Source organism: Chenopodium quinoa, unplaced genomic scaffold, assembly GCF_001683475.1.
Source record: "Chenopodium quinoa cultivar QQ74 unplaced genomic scaffold, ASM168347v1, whole genome shotgun sequence".
Lineage (NCBI taxonomy): Eukaryota > Viridiplantae > Streptophyta > Magnoliopsida > Caryophyllales > Amaranthaceae > Chenopodium > Chenopodium quinoa.
The window spans coordinates 293,779-309,722 of NW_018744855.1; the positions used below are offsets into that span (position 1 = coordinate 293,779).

At 35.2% G+C, this 15,944-nt stretch overlaps 2 protein-coding genes across 3 annotated transcripts; both read right to left on the reverse strand.

Moving 5' to 3' along the window:
* Positions 1–2,533: 2,533 nt before the first annotated feature.
* On the reverse strand, positions 2,534–8,040 carry LOC110704609 (acid beta-fructofuranosidase 2, vacuolar-like). Its single transcript, XM_021882417.1, has 8 exons — positions 6,534–8,040; positions 5,823–5,831; positions 4,229–5,085; positions 3,964–4,125; positions 3,605–3,840; positions 3,407–3,494; positions 3,156–3,324; positions 2,534–3,022 (listed from the first exon to the last, which is right to left on the reverse strand). Coding segments are annotated over exons 1-8 (1,980 nt in total). The 5' UTR covers positions 6,991–8,040; the 3' UTR covers positions 2,534–3,020.
* A 1,498-nt stretch (positions 8,041–9,538) lies between these two features.
* LOC110704612 (transaldolase-like) lies at positions 9,539–15,626 on the reverse strand. 2 transcript variants are annotated; one of them, XM_021882419.1, is made up of 13 exons: positions 15,472–15,626; positions 15,270–15,390; positions 15,114–15,192; positions 14,942–15,017; positions 14,759–14,842; positions 14,563–14,667; positions 13,120–13,200; positions 12,940–13,004; positions 12,245–12,314; positions 12,086–12,163; positions 11,202–11,299; positions 10,968–11,103; positions 9,539–10,057 (listed from the first exon to the last, which is right to left on the reverse strand). In XM_021882419.1, the coding sequence occupies exons 1-13, from the start codon at positions 15,523–15,525 to the stop codon at positions 9,911–9,913; spliced, it is 1,194 nt and encodes a 397-aa protein (XP_021738111.1). In that variant the 5' UTR covers positions 15,526–15,626; the 3' UTR covers positions 9,539–9,910. The 2 variants fall into 2 exon arrangements, with proteins under 2 accessions (XP_021738111.1, XP_021738112.1); XM_021882420.1 differs by having other exon boundaries at positions 15,270–15,387; positions 15,472–15,624.
* Positions 15,627–15,944: the final 318 nt, after the last annotated feature.

A 15,944-nucleotide genomic window follows, 5' to 3' on the forward strand; every position in this document is an offset into this window, starting at 1 on the left:
AGGTAAAATGTAAGATGAAAATCAGCGCTATTTACATATAATAGGTTAAGTTCATGCAAAAAGAACACACCTTTACAGCCAAATGTTGTGAACGAAGTAGTATTCACTACAATGATGATGTATACGGTGATTGGCTTCGAGTTAAACTAATTGTCCTTAGCCAGTTAGCCTTACATAGGCTTAATTACAATCATGTGGTTAAAATTAGGTGATTGAGAGTGAATAAATAGCAACGAGGTTTGATTGAAAGGCAGAAATGAGAGTTACGGTTGGAGAACAATGAATAGAAAAGCATGAAATAAAAGAGTAATGATCATAGTAGTATATCTTTAATTTGCTGTTGATTGATAAATAGGGGGACGCGGAAACATGTGGGTACTACTGGAATTATTTCTCTTCACATGCTTTCTATTTCAATTCGGACATTTTTTCATATTCACTCATTTTTTGGTTGATTTATTTTTATTCCAATCTGTATTCCATACATCATTTTGGAGTCATTAATTTCTTTATTATTAATATAAGTCAACCTTCTAATGTATCGACTCAGTTTCTAGAATTTGACTTGCTGCATCTCGTACATTGGCCAACAACAGTCTACAATTGCCAGTACATACATTCATATGTTGGCCCAAAACTCACCTTACATATTCTGCTAGTTTAACTTGTGACCTTTTCTCTTTAGCGTAGGGCCAGTTCATTGAACTGAGCTAGATTGAACCGAACTTATTAGAGTTGAACTGAACTTAATGAACTAAATATTTTATGAGAGAAGGAAATTAAGAACTGCACTGAACTGATTAAAACTGAACTGAAAATAATCTGAAGTGAACATGCCCTTAATTTCAATTCAATTCAGTTCAGATCCTAATTTCTTTTTCTCATAAAATATTCAGTTCAATTCAGCTCCAATCAGTTTAGTTTATTTTAGTAAATTAGAACAAACCTTTAGTTTATAGACATGTTTTACGTTATAACATAAGTATTTTCTAACAATCGTTCTGACATACTAAATGACATTTCTTTTGAAAATAAAATTAATATGAAAATGACGAACCTAAGGTAATATATGAATTCTTTTAATTTACTCCGTATTTGTTAAAATAATTTAATTATGTAGTAATAGAAATCTTATATTACCTCTATTTCTTATTAAAGAGGTAGTAATACTAAAGTGGGTCTACATTAGAAAAATCTTTTTTTTCTTTTTTTTCTTTTGTTGACGAGTAGAAAAATCCATTTAAGAATTGTATAAAATGCTTCCATTACAAGAAAGATAAATCACTATTCAAAAAAAAAAAAAAAAAGAAAAAAGAAAAAGGTAAGATAAAACATTAAAACAGAGATAATTAGGTAAAAGAAGGATTATTGACACCGTAAATCTTGCAGAGATTATAAATTATAACCGATGGTGTTTAACAAATGTAATCATGCATGCAAATCTAACGTGGGAAGCACCGAAACTTGCTTTGCAAACGCCACAAATTTCGCAAAAGAGCCGTTATATAGTAGAGTAACTAACCACGCAATCTTTCTCGTAAATGCTAAACTTCTTGTCGAGTCTTAAATGACATCCAAACACTATTAATCCTTGTTTATCTAACAACAGTAATTGGCTAATCTTCTCCTCTCATGCTTAAATTTGCTTTTAAGAAATTATTGGACTTGGGGTTATGTATTGATTAGCAGGATAATATGTCTATTACTCCTACTACATATTGTTTTTTAAAAGTCCAAAACTTCAAAATATATTTATTTAAAGAATGTTGGTTGCGACTTACACGATCACTTTAAATTATCAAAAGAGTTATGCAAATTATACCTAAGGTCGATGAACGTTTGAATGGTCACTCCAATTATGACAAAAACACGACTCCCAAAGTCGAGGAGAGTATAGTATACTAAAACAATCAGGTAGTACTAGAACAAACGTATTAATTAAATAACAATGTAAACCAAAACATAGCATGGTCCATTATAGTTTAATGCAGGCGCTAAATTTGGGTGTAAAAGGACCACCACACGGTAGTTGTTACATCACTATATCGTATATACCCCTCTTAATTCAATTTGAAATTTGTAACAATTATTTTCTAAATTAATGAAGACTTTGAAGAAACTATACCAACTAATCTCTCCTACCTACCGACGAATCCAATGATCAGCAGACCTCAACTCAATTTTAGTATGGCCCGCATTTGGGCTGGGCTCTGTCAATGGCTCCCGCACGGTCCAAAAGCATGTTCAGCATTTTTGTGTGTCTTGTTATGTGAATGAAATATTGACACTTGGTTGTGTATAATAACTTTTAATACTACTTCCGTTCCTGAAAATAATCTCGCTAGTCACTAATCACATTACATAATAAGGGTCGTCACTCAACTGCTCAAGTAGCTAGGAGTCGGTATGTATTAGGGATCACGTACATGTCTCTACACATAATGACTTAAGTAGGAAGAGAGTTTAGTCATTGTCATTGTCATTGTCATTTGTCAAACATATATGGGAGAAAAATTCAAGATGGATCCATCGAAAGTTAAATCATCAGACGAGCTTTAATTTATGAACAATGAGCTTCTTGTTTTTATTAATATCAAGTATTTGTAATAGGAAACTGATAAAGAAACAAAATTCGCTATCTCTAATTCTCCAACAATGAAATAAATAAAGGATGAATGAACGTCAATTTAATGAGCTGATTGAAGGGATTGGGATTGAGTAATGGGGGGAGCCATCAAAACTAATGGGGGACAAACGACCACACCAGTTAACCAATATCTCAACGATATGATTATGGAGAATATGTTTATTTATTTTCTCCCCAAAATTGTGATTTTCTTGTGACCAAGAAACATAGATATGTGTATGATGATTGCTGTATAATGAATAAATGAATGAATGAACGGCATTGCATGGCATGGCTTGTGATTGACTCAACTCGACTTCACTCCACTCCCATTGCTTATCCTCTTCCATCAAATGAATTGCAGACTGTCTCTCTTTTCTTCTATGTAATGGTTTCCTACATACATAAACACAATATAATGATTAAAACAAAGGAAAGAAAGGAAATTGTAAGAGCCCATGTTTCGTAAAGAGAGACGAATAAAGAAGAATGTGGATGAAATTTCATCAAATGGAATAGTAGAACGTACATGCAGAACTTATTTGCCAGGTCTTGACAGATGCTGTCACACTGGCCTCAGTTGCATTGTTGAATACATATAGCTTTGCGTCTTTGTATATGGCGTGTGTTGGGTAAACCCGGGATGTGATGCAGGTTCTACCGCCTTGAGCAAAGGATTCTACTATTGAATGATCCACCTGTTTCCAAATGACATGATGTTAGATTTTGGCAAGAAGCCTGGAGGGGAGATTTAACACAGAGTAAATCAGGTCAGCTTACAAGAATTCTCATGGATAATTGTTCGCCTTTGAGTACTGGTACTGTGCTACCTAAGATGGCTTTGGAAACATCAGTTGCTATAGATGACCTGCATATGTATATATCATCAACCAAAGAAGAGCTTAGACATGTTCGCAATTTAAGAAGATATGATGAAGAACAATCAGAGCAATGATAGTATTTTAAAGATATACAGACCTTGATAAATCAGTGCAGAAGAAAGTTTTGAAGTTGCCACTAGAGGTTTTGACCACATAGAAATAGATGGGAGTCATTTCAGAGAGATCATTATCAGCAAGAACCAATAACCCGAAAGGACCAAGAGCACCCCTCTGAGCGGCTCCCTTGCTGGCAGGGCAGCTATACTTCTCTCCTGTAACAGGTAAGCTTTCCAATGCCTCTTTTTCAATGTCGAATTCTGCAGTAATATCCATCTGTAGAGTAACCAAAGCATGAGATTATAAGTTTTTGAAGCAAGGAAAGATTTTATATAATCGGCTCTACAATTAAACAAAACAAATGAGCTAATAAAAAAGGGTTAAAGAATGAATCCGAACCTCTGTAGCTGCGCTGACATCCAGTTGCACAACAGATCCTGCAGTAACTTCAACCCTGTCAAAATCCTTGCTGTTGTATCTAAGGGTTTCTAATTCCTCCACAGGCCATTGAACTAAATTGGTTTTAGTCTTCTGGTCGTACAGAACAGTTCTTGGAATTCCCTGTATAATCATCAAGCAATATAAATTACAAAATTGTCTTATAATTCTTGTTAGTAAAACTAAAACAGAAAAAATAAATTTGTAGAAGATAATTTGAATGTACCTGGAGAGATGCCCATCCTTTCTTTACATCAGCTGCTTCACTGTCACCTTCTGTGATCCAACCCCACAAAATCCTTCTCTTCTTTTCTTGGTCGTAAAATGTCTTGGAAGCATAAAACCTTCCATAGTCATACCTTAGTCCAATGCCAACATCGATGGCACCATTATCAGGAACCCATGTACCATTGGCCTCACTATAGGTTCCCAACGCATAATAATCATTCCTATCATCATCCATGCTTGCCTTGAGCACATGTTTCACTAATGGACCGTTAATGGAGGTATCAAGCCCATTGGTCTCAGTCAATGAGACTGGATAGAAGTCAACACACTCCCACATACCAGTGGTTGGCACAGCATGGAGAATGTTATCCAAGAGCTCAAAGTTCTTAAAGTCAGTGGTCTCATACACAAGAGAAATGCCTGTTTTGTTGATCTTGGACCCGATTGTGATCCTCCATTTTCCCTCTGAGGTCAACCAGGCAGTTGTAGGGTCACGGAAATCCAATTTGCCAATTCCTGGAGGAGGAACGAGAACTGGGTTACCAGGGTACTTGACCCATTCCAGGAGAAGTGGGTCAGACAAGTTAGCGGGATAGGCAAGATTTTGGACTTGAACTGACTCGTTGGTTGATCCAGTGTAGAGCATCATGATTTGACCATCAGGTAGGATGGTGGCTGAACCAGTCCACACGCCGTTGAAGTCATACCAGCGATCTGCCACCATGGCTATAGGAAGGTGGATCCACTGTATGAGGTCCTTGGACACAGCGTGGCCCCAAACAATGTTACCCCAGACTGCACCTTCAGGGTTGTACTGGTAGAAGAAGTGGTACCACCCATTGTAGTATAATGGACCTGTTTAATAGTTTTAGCTTCATCAGATTTGGGATGCAATTTTCAATTTAAGTTTGCAAGTAATTTAATCATGTTTTTGAATGAAATTCGGGACATCTATGCAAATTTCTCTAGCCTTGCAGCCATTGCTAGTGTAATCTAAGTGAAAACAATGAAGACTTGCACATGCTAATTTGATCATAGGGAAAAAGGGTAGTCACTTTGGTTACAGCATATATTTAATAGTTCTAATTTGAAGTATCTACTTTTGTCGGGTGAATATTATCCTTGTTGAATAACGTATGACACTGATGTCATGATCTCTTTAACTAAACTCAACTGATTATACTCCTAACCAAAAATTAAATTCCTGGCTAATTGTTGCTCATTAACCAAAACTAAAATTTTTACTGACCACATCTGATAAATTCTGATTGAAAAAGATGTTTGTAAACCAAGAGAACAAGGTTTTCAGATGGTTCAAACAATGACAACAGTGGAAAAAGAAAATCATGTTTGCAGCTATGCAATCATAGGTTACAACATATGCTACAAATGATTCCGATTGAAGGATATTTCTTAGTTCTTAGTACTTTTACTTGTGAAGTTTCAACACAATCAAAATAATGCATATTGCACAAATATATTAAGCTGTAATCCATCATGCAGGCAGCTGCATGCTATATTATAAACCTTAATTCATTGTCAAGCAAATTGAATACATGACAGATCATAACTTAAAGGAGGAGCAACTTTACCGTTTGGATCTGATGGCGAACAATTCAACATCCACAGCAAGACCAATCACCAACAGCGAAGATTAAGAAAAGGAAAAAGATAATGTTAGAAAGTCCAAAGTTAAAAAATCATCAGAACCATACATTGGCATTATGCAGTTTAGAGATTATATACCATACTTGAGTGTTTTTATCTGTATATAATATGATTATACCGTTATGCCAGGTAGTAATGCAACAGAGCCAATGAAGCAGGACACTTCTTCCTTTTGGTATTTTTGATCAAAGAATATACTTCCACTTATAACATCTTAATCTAAACCTAAAGTCCTCCAACAAATCAGTTTGTTTTTTTAACACACTGTCATATAGATTTTGTGACACCCCTTTTTCTTTTAATTATCTTTTATTTTTTTATTTTTTTCACTTTTCTATGATCTGACTACCTTTTTAAAAGTATTAATAAAACCATACCATTTCCCTAGTTACATTGTCACATGATTGCATTGCTAGCTGTTAGAGCTTATTCCCATTGGCCGGCTCATGTCCATTTCAATAAATTAATTTCCTAATGAATTAAAATTTATCAGGGAAAAATCAGTTTATGGCTTATTAAGTCTCAGTTTTGACAGGTCTATCAGCTATTACAGATTATGATCGTATTATGATATCAATATTAAAAAATATATACTTCGTATATAATATTAAGTTAATAAGATTAAAAAAAAGTACCATTCATCCAATTCTTCTGTGGTTGAAAGTGAAAAGAAGTTTTCTGCCAAGCTAACTGGAGATCATTCCAATCAAAGAAAGGCAGCCTAAGGCCGCGCAATGGAAACCCATTAGCCTTCTCCGAGACACCATGAGGCTTACCACGCGTAACCTTAAACAACAACTCCTCTGACCCCGGCACAACTTCTACACCAGCCAAATTCTCAGGTGGTGGCCTCGACAACTTTAAATCATCAGGCTTGACACCTTCACTGTCGACGACAATGGACTGATTATTGTAATCCAAAAAACTGACGATCAATGCACATATCATGAGGCCAGAAAAGATGAGCACCCCGATCTTTAAGGACCGTCTCCTTCGTTGTTTATCATCAGCCGAACCAATGTCACATTGGTCATGGCTAGGGGCCAATGGTGCGTAGGAGTAGGGGAGTGTAGAATCCGAGGATTCAACCATTGTAGTGTTGCTTAGATTTGTAAGGTTTGTTATACAAAGTATTTGGATATTGATAGGACTTTGAAAAAAAGGTAAATAAATTTTTTTTTAAAAAAAAGACAGGATGGCAAATATAAGTGATTTGCCAACAAGTAATAATGAATGTGAATGAGAGAAAAAGTTGGTTTATTTATAGTGTATGTTTGCTTGAGATTTGAGAATCACATAAAAATATTAATTTACCTAAAGAATGGCCGCTTCTTCCCGCTTGATTAGAGAGAGAAATAGAGACATTGATCCATGTTAGGGAAGTTGCATTATATTATTGATTTTAATGTAACAATGAAAATCGTAGATTCTATTACTTCTGTTTTGTGTGCATGAGTATAACCCAGGAACAACTGTAAACTTTCAGAATATTCAATATATTTTATTCGCTGCCCATTAGGCCAATTGTATATGCCTTACTTTTTTTTTTTTTCAATTTTTTTGCGTTATTTTTGTTTCTATGGAAAAGGTTTATTTATCCTTAAAAAAAACAAAATTATCTCTTCATAAAAGCTCCATGTAGCCCAAAAAGGTTTAAGTTATAATTAAAACTACATAAAAGTTTTCATTTGGAGTTGCAATTCTAGAGGATAAAATTTTGAAGAGGAGACAAATTTGAGTAAGTAAGGACTCTACATTGATAGCAATGATCCTCGAAAACCCCTTTAGATAAGGTATGTAGCTCCTCCACACAATTTTCCAGTTATCTTAATAATGATAATGACATTTTATAAATTTATATACACGTGCAACTCCGGATTTGTATAATGTTCAAATTAGGTTTTAGATGCAAATAATGTGCAATGTTTAAAAATATTTACCAAACGAAGTACTCCCTCCAAGTTTTTGTTAAGGTAACAAGGAGTTATTCTTAAAAACGAGTACAAAATAGATAAAATTCAAATCGTCAACCTCATAATAGAAGGGACATTACTTGATCACAACCACTATCGACCACTTGATTCTTCTTTCAATATATTACAAAATAATAGTTGATTGAAAGAAAATCATGGCCAAAAAGGGTTAATGTTAGACTAATAAAGTAATAAACTAATAGTATTCTGCATTACCAAATAATTCAAATAATTTGGAATTGGTAAAACAAAAGCAAAAAAAAATAAATTTTGGCGATCTATAGTATCAAAAAACATGCTATGTATTGTGATGAATGTGGTTAATATTGAAGAAGACAAAAGGAAAAGAATAACATAATCCAAAACCACCAATGAAGCCAAAGGTAGCCAGTAATCAGTATGAATAGTAAGTAGACAGGTTGAATGATTGATGGGGTGGCCTGGGTTTTTTAAGTTGGTATTAATAATTGATTTTAAGGGCAGACAAACCATGTTAATATTGGGTCCTATTATGCACATGTTTGCTGTGCACAACTCTCTAATTCCTAATTTCTTAGCTCCCTCACATCACATGCCCCTCTCATTTTCTATCCATAATTGTAGCAATCAACGTACATGATACATCAACAGCAGAACGTGATCTGGATTATGGATCCACCCACCTTATTACGAACTCGGAACTCCTACTATTAACTTACACGTATTGCTTTGTGGTTAATTTATCTCCTAATCCCTTGATAATCGCCTTATTTTATTGTGTATGTTGTACTTGTGTTATTTAAGGAGTAAATTGGGGAGGGAATGGAGAAAAGGACTTTCAATCAATCTGAGCTTTAAGGCTCAAACAAATGCGGGGTATTGTTTTGGTGTAGAGTGCCCTGTTCGACAACTGGTAATCGGAATTTTAATTGGTTTACTTAGCTTGTTTGACTAACCCGTGTAAGCTAATTAATATCAACCTAAATCTTTGTTTTTCAGAGGTTTTGGGTAATAAGATATCAAGGTGCTATATAAACCTTCTCATGTTAAGCAGGCCTGTCTTATTTGTTTAAGTCAGATGCAGTGACTAAGACCATGTTAAAACTTGCAAGTAGTTATAATTGTCAGTAAATCTTTCACAGAGAATAAAGATGGGGAATGTGGAAACAAGTTGTTCTAAATTAAAGAGGATATTTATATTTATGTCAGCTAAAAATGATTACTGCAAGTTTCTTATCCTAGTTAAATGATCAGACACAGCTCAGATTATAGTAATCAGTGGATTTGGTTCAGATGAATTATTTCTAAAGAATGAATCTCATAGCTGGGGTAGTAGGTTTTAAACCAATACAAACAATACTGATGACCCTCCAAATAATGGATCTCCCTTTCTTTTTCTCTCTCAACAAGATCCCTTCCACAACTTTATCCCCCAAAACTCTATTTTCATGTACATAACTACATACACCATATCGTGGTCCCCTAAAATTCGACGTATGAAGACTCGTCAAATATATTAAGTGGCTCTTGGCCAAGATTCATCTACTCGACCACCAAGATAAATCTCACCGCTACATGGAATGACTACCAGACTAGACGTATAGAGTTAATATAGTGAATTAAATTCGGGTAATTCCAAGTATCATCATGGATGTTTTTCCAAGCTAAGTAAATTTAAGACCACAAGCTGAGGATAAGAAGCTGACGGAACTCATTCGTTGTATATCACAAATATTTTCCTTGAAATTAATAAACAGTAAACCATTTATGTTTGTGTCAAATGACATTCAAGAGATGCCCCCATCTGGCCATCCCCAAAGCACAAAGAAACAAGGTAAGTCTTCTAGTTTATATTTGACAAGTCAACAGTCTAGATAAGTAGAAAGGATAATATCTTTTATTCGAGATAGCATGCCATCTCTCATCCAATAGAGGAAAAGAAAGGGAAGGCTGTTTATTTCCAGAGATCAAAAGATTAGCCGAGTCAAGTGGTGAATGCATCATATTACTCTTTTGGAAGAGAAAATTAGTCCTCAGTTGCACGCAAGAGCATCGAATATTCACACATTCGGGGGTGGCCAAATCTTTCCAAATAACTCCTCAACTCTGTTTGCTTGATTAGAATAACCATCAATCCCGGCAGTGAGAAGCTCAACTGCAGCAGGCCCCATCGCTGATGCCAAGCTTCTTTGGTCCCACTTCACAAGCTGACATAAAAGAAAAGATCAGCATCCCCACCCTCAAGTGTGCTATTCAAGATGTAAAAATTTAATTTATTGGTGGCAAATAGCAATGCTAATATAGCCTTTGGGGGGTGGATATAATTTGGATATAATTATATAAATAATAATACCTTCAGGGAATCCTGGATACAATGATCCCTTTTGATATATAATACTTCGTATATCTTTACCACATAAGACTTTTTGATTTTCTAGTTGGGGTCTTACTGTCTCATCTAAGATTATTCTTCTTATGTTTCTAAGTTCTATCTATAACTTTCACTGAAATTTACGAGTTCAGAATTACTTGGTTAACGCAGGGCACTTTTCATTGACTAGGGCTTTGGAAAGCAGCTCCAATTTGACAACCAAAGATCAATAACAAGGTCAACCAAACATAATGGGATAGCTTAGGGCTAAGGCTGGAGGAAAAGAAAACCTAGCCCACCTAACCCAAAGTCCTAGGCTTCCTAGCTCCACTCAATAAGTCTATAACGGCTAAAAGCAGGGGTCAATTCCACAGTACCACTAAGATTTAAACATTTGTTTTGGTGGGTTTGTGACACACAGTCACCAACAATGAACCCACTCAGCTTATATAAGATGAATATTCCTACTAATTTAAAGTGAAAAACCAGCCCAAATTGCCTTGTTTTTTTCTTTTATTCTAAGAATGCAGCAGAGACATATTAGAAAGGCCACAGGATTACTATACAACAAGATCTCATTAAGCAATTACTTCATCCTTAAATTCATAGATTTGGATTGAGAAAAAAAAAATGTTAGATTCATTTCAGATCACAAGCACTCTACTACAGAATCGTTATAATTTGAAGATCTCATCAAAAGCTCAACAAGTACACATGCAAATATGCAAGCAAAGATGGAAGCAAACCTCTTCTTTGCTGAACTCATATGTAGCAGCAGATTGTGGGGATAGCCTCCTCATGAAAGCATATTTCTCATCAGGAGAGGTTATAGATTCTTTTAGCGACCCCAGTACCTTAAGAGGTGCTATGATGTAATCAACCCTGAAGATTGAGAATAGGAAACAGAGTAGGATCAGGTAGTACTTCAGAACTCAAACATTTAACAGGAGTAGCATTTTAAAGCTAGTAGGTACCCCTACCCAAGAAGACTATAGAGGTCCTGCTTGTTGCGAACTGCTGCTGCCATTAGCTTTGACTTGTGACCATATTTATGAATATAATTATATGCTTTTGTCACCTGTAACGGTTCCATATAATGAGACAAGGCTTAGTGTTCATTTTTACCATTAACAAGTGAACATTAGTAACATATTGTTCCAAAAGACTCAACATGGTAACGTATAATTACAAACCTAGGTTAATCCAAATTTCATAAACTACTTTTATGAGAGCACAAGGCAAAACAAGATTGTCCACTCAACTGCATACGAGCTTAATGATAAACTGCTTTTACAACATGAACTGTACGGTAAATGACATAAGGGCAGCTTTGCTAGGCATGCAATAAAAAATATTGTACAAGAGTAGAGGCAAAAGTGTAATTGTAAAGATTCAAGAAAGCAAAACAACTCATTCGATTTCTTCCCAAGCATCATTGACATTTAGTGATAATGACATACAGAGCTGACCCCCCCCCCCCCCCTGTTCAGGAACACAACTACACAAGGTTGTTCAATACCAATCACTAGGTTCAGTAAAGATAAAAATGAAAAGATCAAGGTCAAATCCGTCAAGTCTAATTGTATCAGTGGCAGCTCATTCACACGTCTCAAAGGATATTATTTCGTAGTTCAAAGATCAAATGTCTCATTTCAAATTAAACTAACAGTTTTGAAATCACTACACATGTAGACATTAGCAGAATGGAAGCAGTAATTTAGTAAGTCATTTGTAACTCACCAAGCTCTTTTGTAGTTCAAAGATCAAATGTCTCATTTCAAATTAAACTAAGCAGTTGAAATCACCACACATGTAGACATTAGCAGAATGGAAGCAGTAATTTAGGAAGTCATTTGTAACTCACCAAAGCCAACCCAGGATCTTCCCCTCTTTCAAGTGCAGCATCAATCTCAGAGTCACCGGAATGATTACGTGCCCAATCCTAAATAACTACACAATATTAACAAAGAAACGAGACACAAAATTGCATGCAGCTCAATGTTTCCTTCTGGTGGAAATTTACCCTTATGCGACCAACAAAAATCTGAATAACAGATGCTCCAGCTTGGGCTGCTGCAGATGCTTGGGCAAAGCTGAATTATCGCCAAAAAAATAAATAAATAAATAAAATTAAATTAAAATAAAAAACATATAAGCAACATGTAGCAGCAGCCACATGCATAGATTTGTAATCATGCATACCTAAGACCTAACCAGAAAAAATCAACCTAATAAATCTGTCAATTAGAACATTTGCCACCTTTGGAATCAACGATTTACAAGGTGACAACAATTGAGAGGTGGAAGGATTGATATACACCCCCAAGATAATTAAATCCGAAACAAATAGAGTTTCTTTTTTCCTAGTTTCACACATTAGTAACCCTATAGTCCTAGGATTTTATTATTTAATTTTAATTTAAAGCTTGAACTCAATTAGAATAAAAGCAGTTACTGTGGAGGTGGTGCATGAAATATGTATTAGCACAGTGGATTTAAAACGACACAATTTGAGATATTGACGAGATTTAAGACAAACAATTTGCAACTTTGGAGATGGATAACATGGTTTAAACTTATAATTCAGTTAGCTTATATCCATTACTTACAAGAGAAACAATCTAAATTTTCCCAAGTGGTGGAGCAATAGAACTATCATTTAAAATAATTTGATCCCTACAAATCACCAAAAATGCATGAGTTGCTATATATCCATGCCTGTAAACACAAGTCAAGTGGGTCTGTATGCCCTCAGATTCCAGCACCCTTGCAGCCTCTATTCCCTGAGAACATAAAATTAACAATTGTAAGTTTGTAACATTAATTACTAACAATTGGTAGATTCACACTTACACAGCGAATGGATCAAACAGACTAAAAGATATTGCTTCTAAGAACCTGCCATGTTGAAGGAATCTTAAACAGCAAACGCTCTGCGGGGACCTCAACATCATTGTATAGCTTCAAAAGTTTGTGCACCTGAAATTTTGATAGCAACATAGTTGTGACTTTGAACTAGAAAAATTATTTCATGAATGACAATCTAATGTTATTGAAATCTACTGCTCCCTATATTCAACACTGTTTGCAAGGTTTGGAATCTACGACTTTAGTTTTTTTTTGTAATCTGAGACTTTAAGTTTTTTTTTTTTTTTGGAATCTGAGACTATAGTTTGAGTCAATTTACAAAGCATGCAGCTCGAAATTGATTTGTGATGGAGCAGCTTTCATTTACAAAGTTATACGTTCAAAGGAAATCATGCCATGTCAGAGGTTCATTCCTTCCAACATAAACAAAAAAAAATGATAAAAATGAAAATAATTCCTCTATTATCACAAAGGTGTCTTTTATAGTTGTGCATACTCAAAAAATTGTATGGCTCCGTGACTTCACATTAAGTTGGTATAAGATACAATAAGGATATCAAAGTTCAAGTCACAACTACAATAAATTCAGACAAATCAAATTCAAGTGAATAAAACATCCTGAATTATTTTATTGGCACTCTAAGCTGACATATAAAATTACAATGATACTTTTAAACTGCCCTGTAAAGTGCATAAATATGAGTAACATGCAATGTGGATTTTTTTTTTTTTTTTTTGTCTGTTAGGTGGACATATAACAAGGAATGAAGGAAGTGCATTTCACAAATGTAGCATAGATAAGCTCGAATGGCACGGTGATGAGATGGCTGGATGCCTGAATGGCCATAAAAGCTTAAAGTGGTATAGCACTTCCACCTCTTGCCCACAACAGCTGTACATCTTAAGTTGATATTTTTTTCTCTTAAGACACCTTTAGGAAGACATCAAGAATGGGGAATGGATGATTTACCTTTTTAGTGCAAAAAGGATGTAGCATGTACAGATAATTGCAACCCAGTATTCCATATATTCAAATATCAGATGCACGACCGATTGTAAAACATTGCTTAGGTTTTTACAGTAATTTAGCATTCCCCAATACTTTTATCACCTCATGCCCACGTAAAGACACTCAGTATTGAGAATTCTTTCATTTATTGAATTATTGTGCTGCTTTGAAGATTTCGAAGACATGTATGCTTGTCAAAGGAATAGAGGGGGGGGGGGTGTAAGACTGTGATAGAAAGTGATAGTTCATAAGGAATGAAAAGATCGCAAAAAGGTTTGTCAATCACAACAAAAAAACAACCATATTCCATTTACAAAGAAGAATTGTTGATGCTCATCCATTAAAAGCACTCCAATGGAGCAGAGCAATTTTATACATATTGCTACATTAAAAGGCATTGACAAGTTTAATTGAACTTTATTGATGCACCATTCAAAGAAGATCAGAGTATGCGAGTAAGTAACCTTGTGAATTATCCCATGACTGTCGTAGGCTAGACGAGAATCCACTTCAGTCGACACCCTACCAGGTACTAGCTTAGACAAATCAGCACCACAATTCACCAGGGCCTATACATCCCCAAACAATCACAAATCATAAACTTGATCCAGCAAAAATATTCAACAAATTTCAAATGAAATTAAAGAAAATAGGTGAAACCTTATCGTAAAAACATGACAATCTAGCATCCAACTTGCCAATAGTAGCACACTCAGAATCTGCCAAGGCAGTATCAACCGCACTCTACAACCAAATTAAACAAACATTTTCAAATTAATCACATAATCAACAATTCAATTTTCTTTAAATCTTCTCCAAATTTTTGAAATATAACCTTAATACCTTGAAAATTGTATCAGGAAGACTCAAAATACCTAGCAAAAGCGATGAACTAACAGTAGCAGCAGTAGGTGGAAACCTATGATTACAAATTCAATCAAAATCAAAATCAAAGATAATAAGACAATCGAATCGAAAAAAAGAAGCGAAAACAAGTAATTAAAAGGTAAATAACCTTTGGAAATCATCGAAAATGACGGTGTCGGGAACAATCTCACTGAACCTCGAAACAGCATCAAGTTCAGAGTTCAAATCTTCAAATCAACACAAAACAATCATAATCACAAACAAATTCAAAGTATCAAAAAGGTGAGCAAAAAAGATGAATTACCAGAATCGAGAGAAGAAGATAGATTGTTAGCAGAAGCACGAAGTTGAGGAAATGCAATTGATGATCGTCGGAAGTTGAAGGTGAGATAAGGACGAAGAGGAAGCTTGGATCCTAACCCCTGCTGCCATTAAAATTGCAGAGATGTTGATGAAAATGGAAATGGAGAAGAAGAGAGAGAAAATGAAGAGAAGAGAAGAATTACCTGAAGAGGAGAGGAGAGAGATGATGGCGGAGAAGACAAAGTTGTTGCAGACATTTCTCTTTCTGTGTGCGCGCTTACTCTGATACTGTGTGAGTGGGAGTAATAAATTTGTCTAAGAGGTTTTTTTATTTTATTTTTTTTGGTTTTTTTGGCCAATTTTGGGTAAATATTTTCTTGATTCAAATTTTGGAGTAATATTTTGAACATGTGAAAAGCATACCTGTTCCAACTCAGTTTGAAATTGGCTTGAAAAAATCCTATTCAAATTTTAACTTGTGTGGGCATAATAATTTAGTATGATTTAACTTCAAAAATTGACTCGACCTCACCAAGCTTGATTAGGGATGGCAATGGGGCGGGTCGGATGCGGATGATGGTACCTCCATACCCATACCCGCCTAAAAATCTTATACCCATCCCCGCCCCACTACCCGTGGCGGGTACAATATCCACATCCATACCCGCCCCACCGA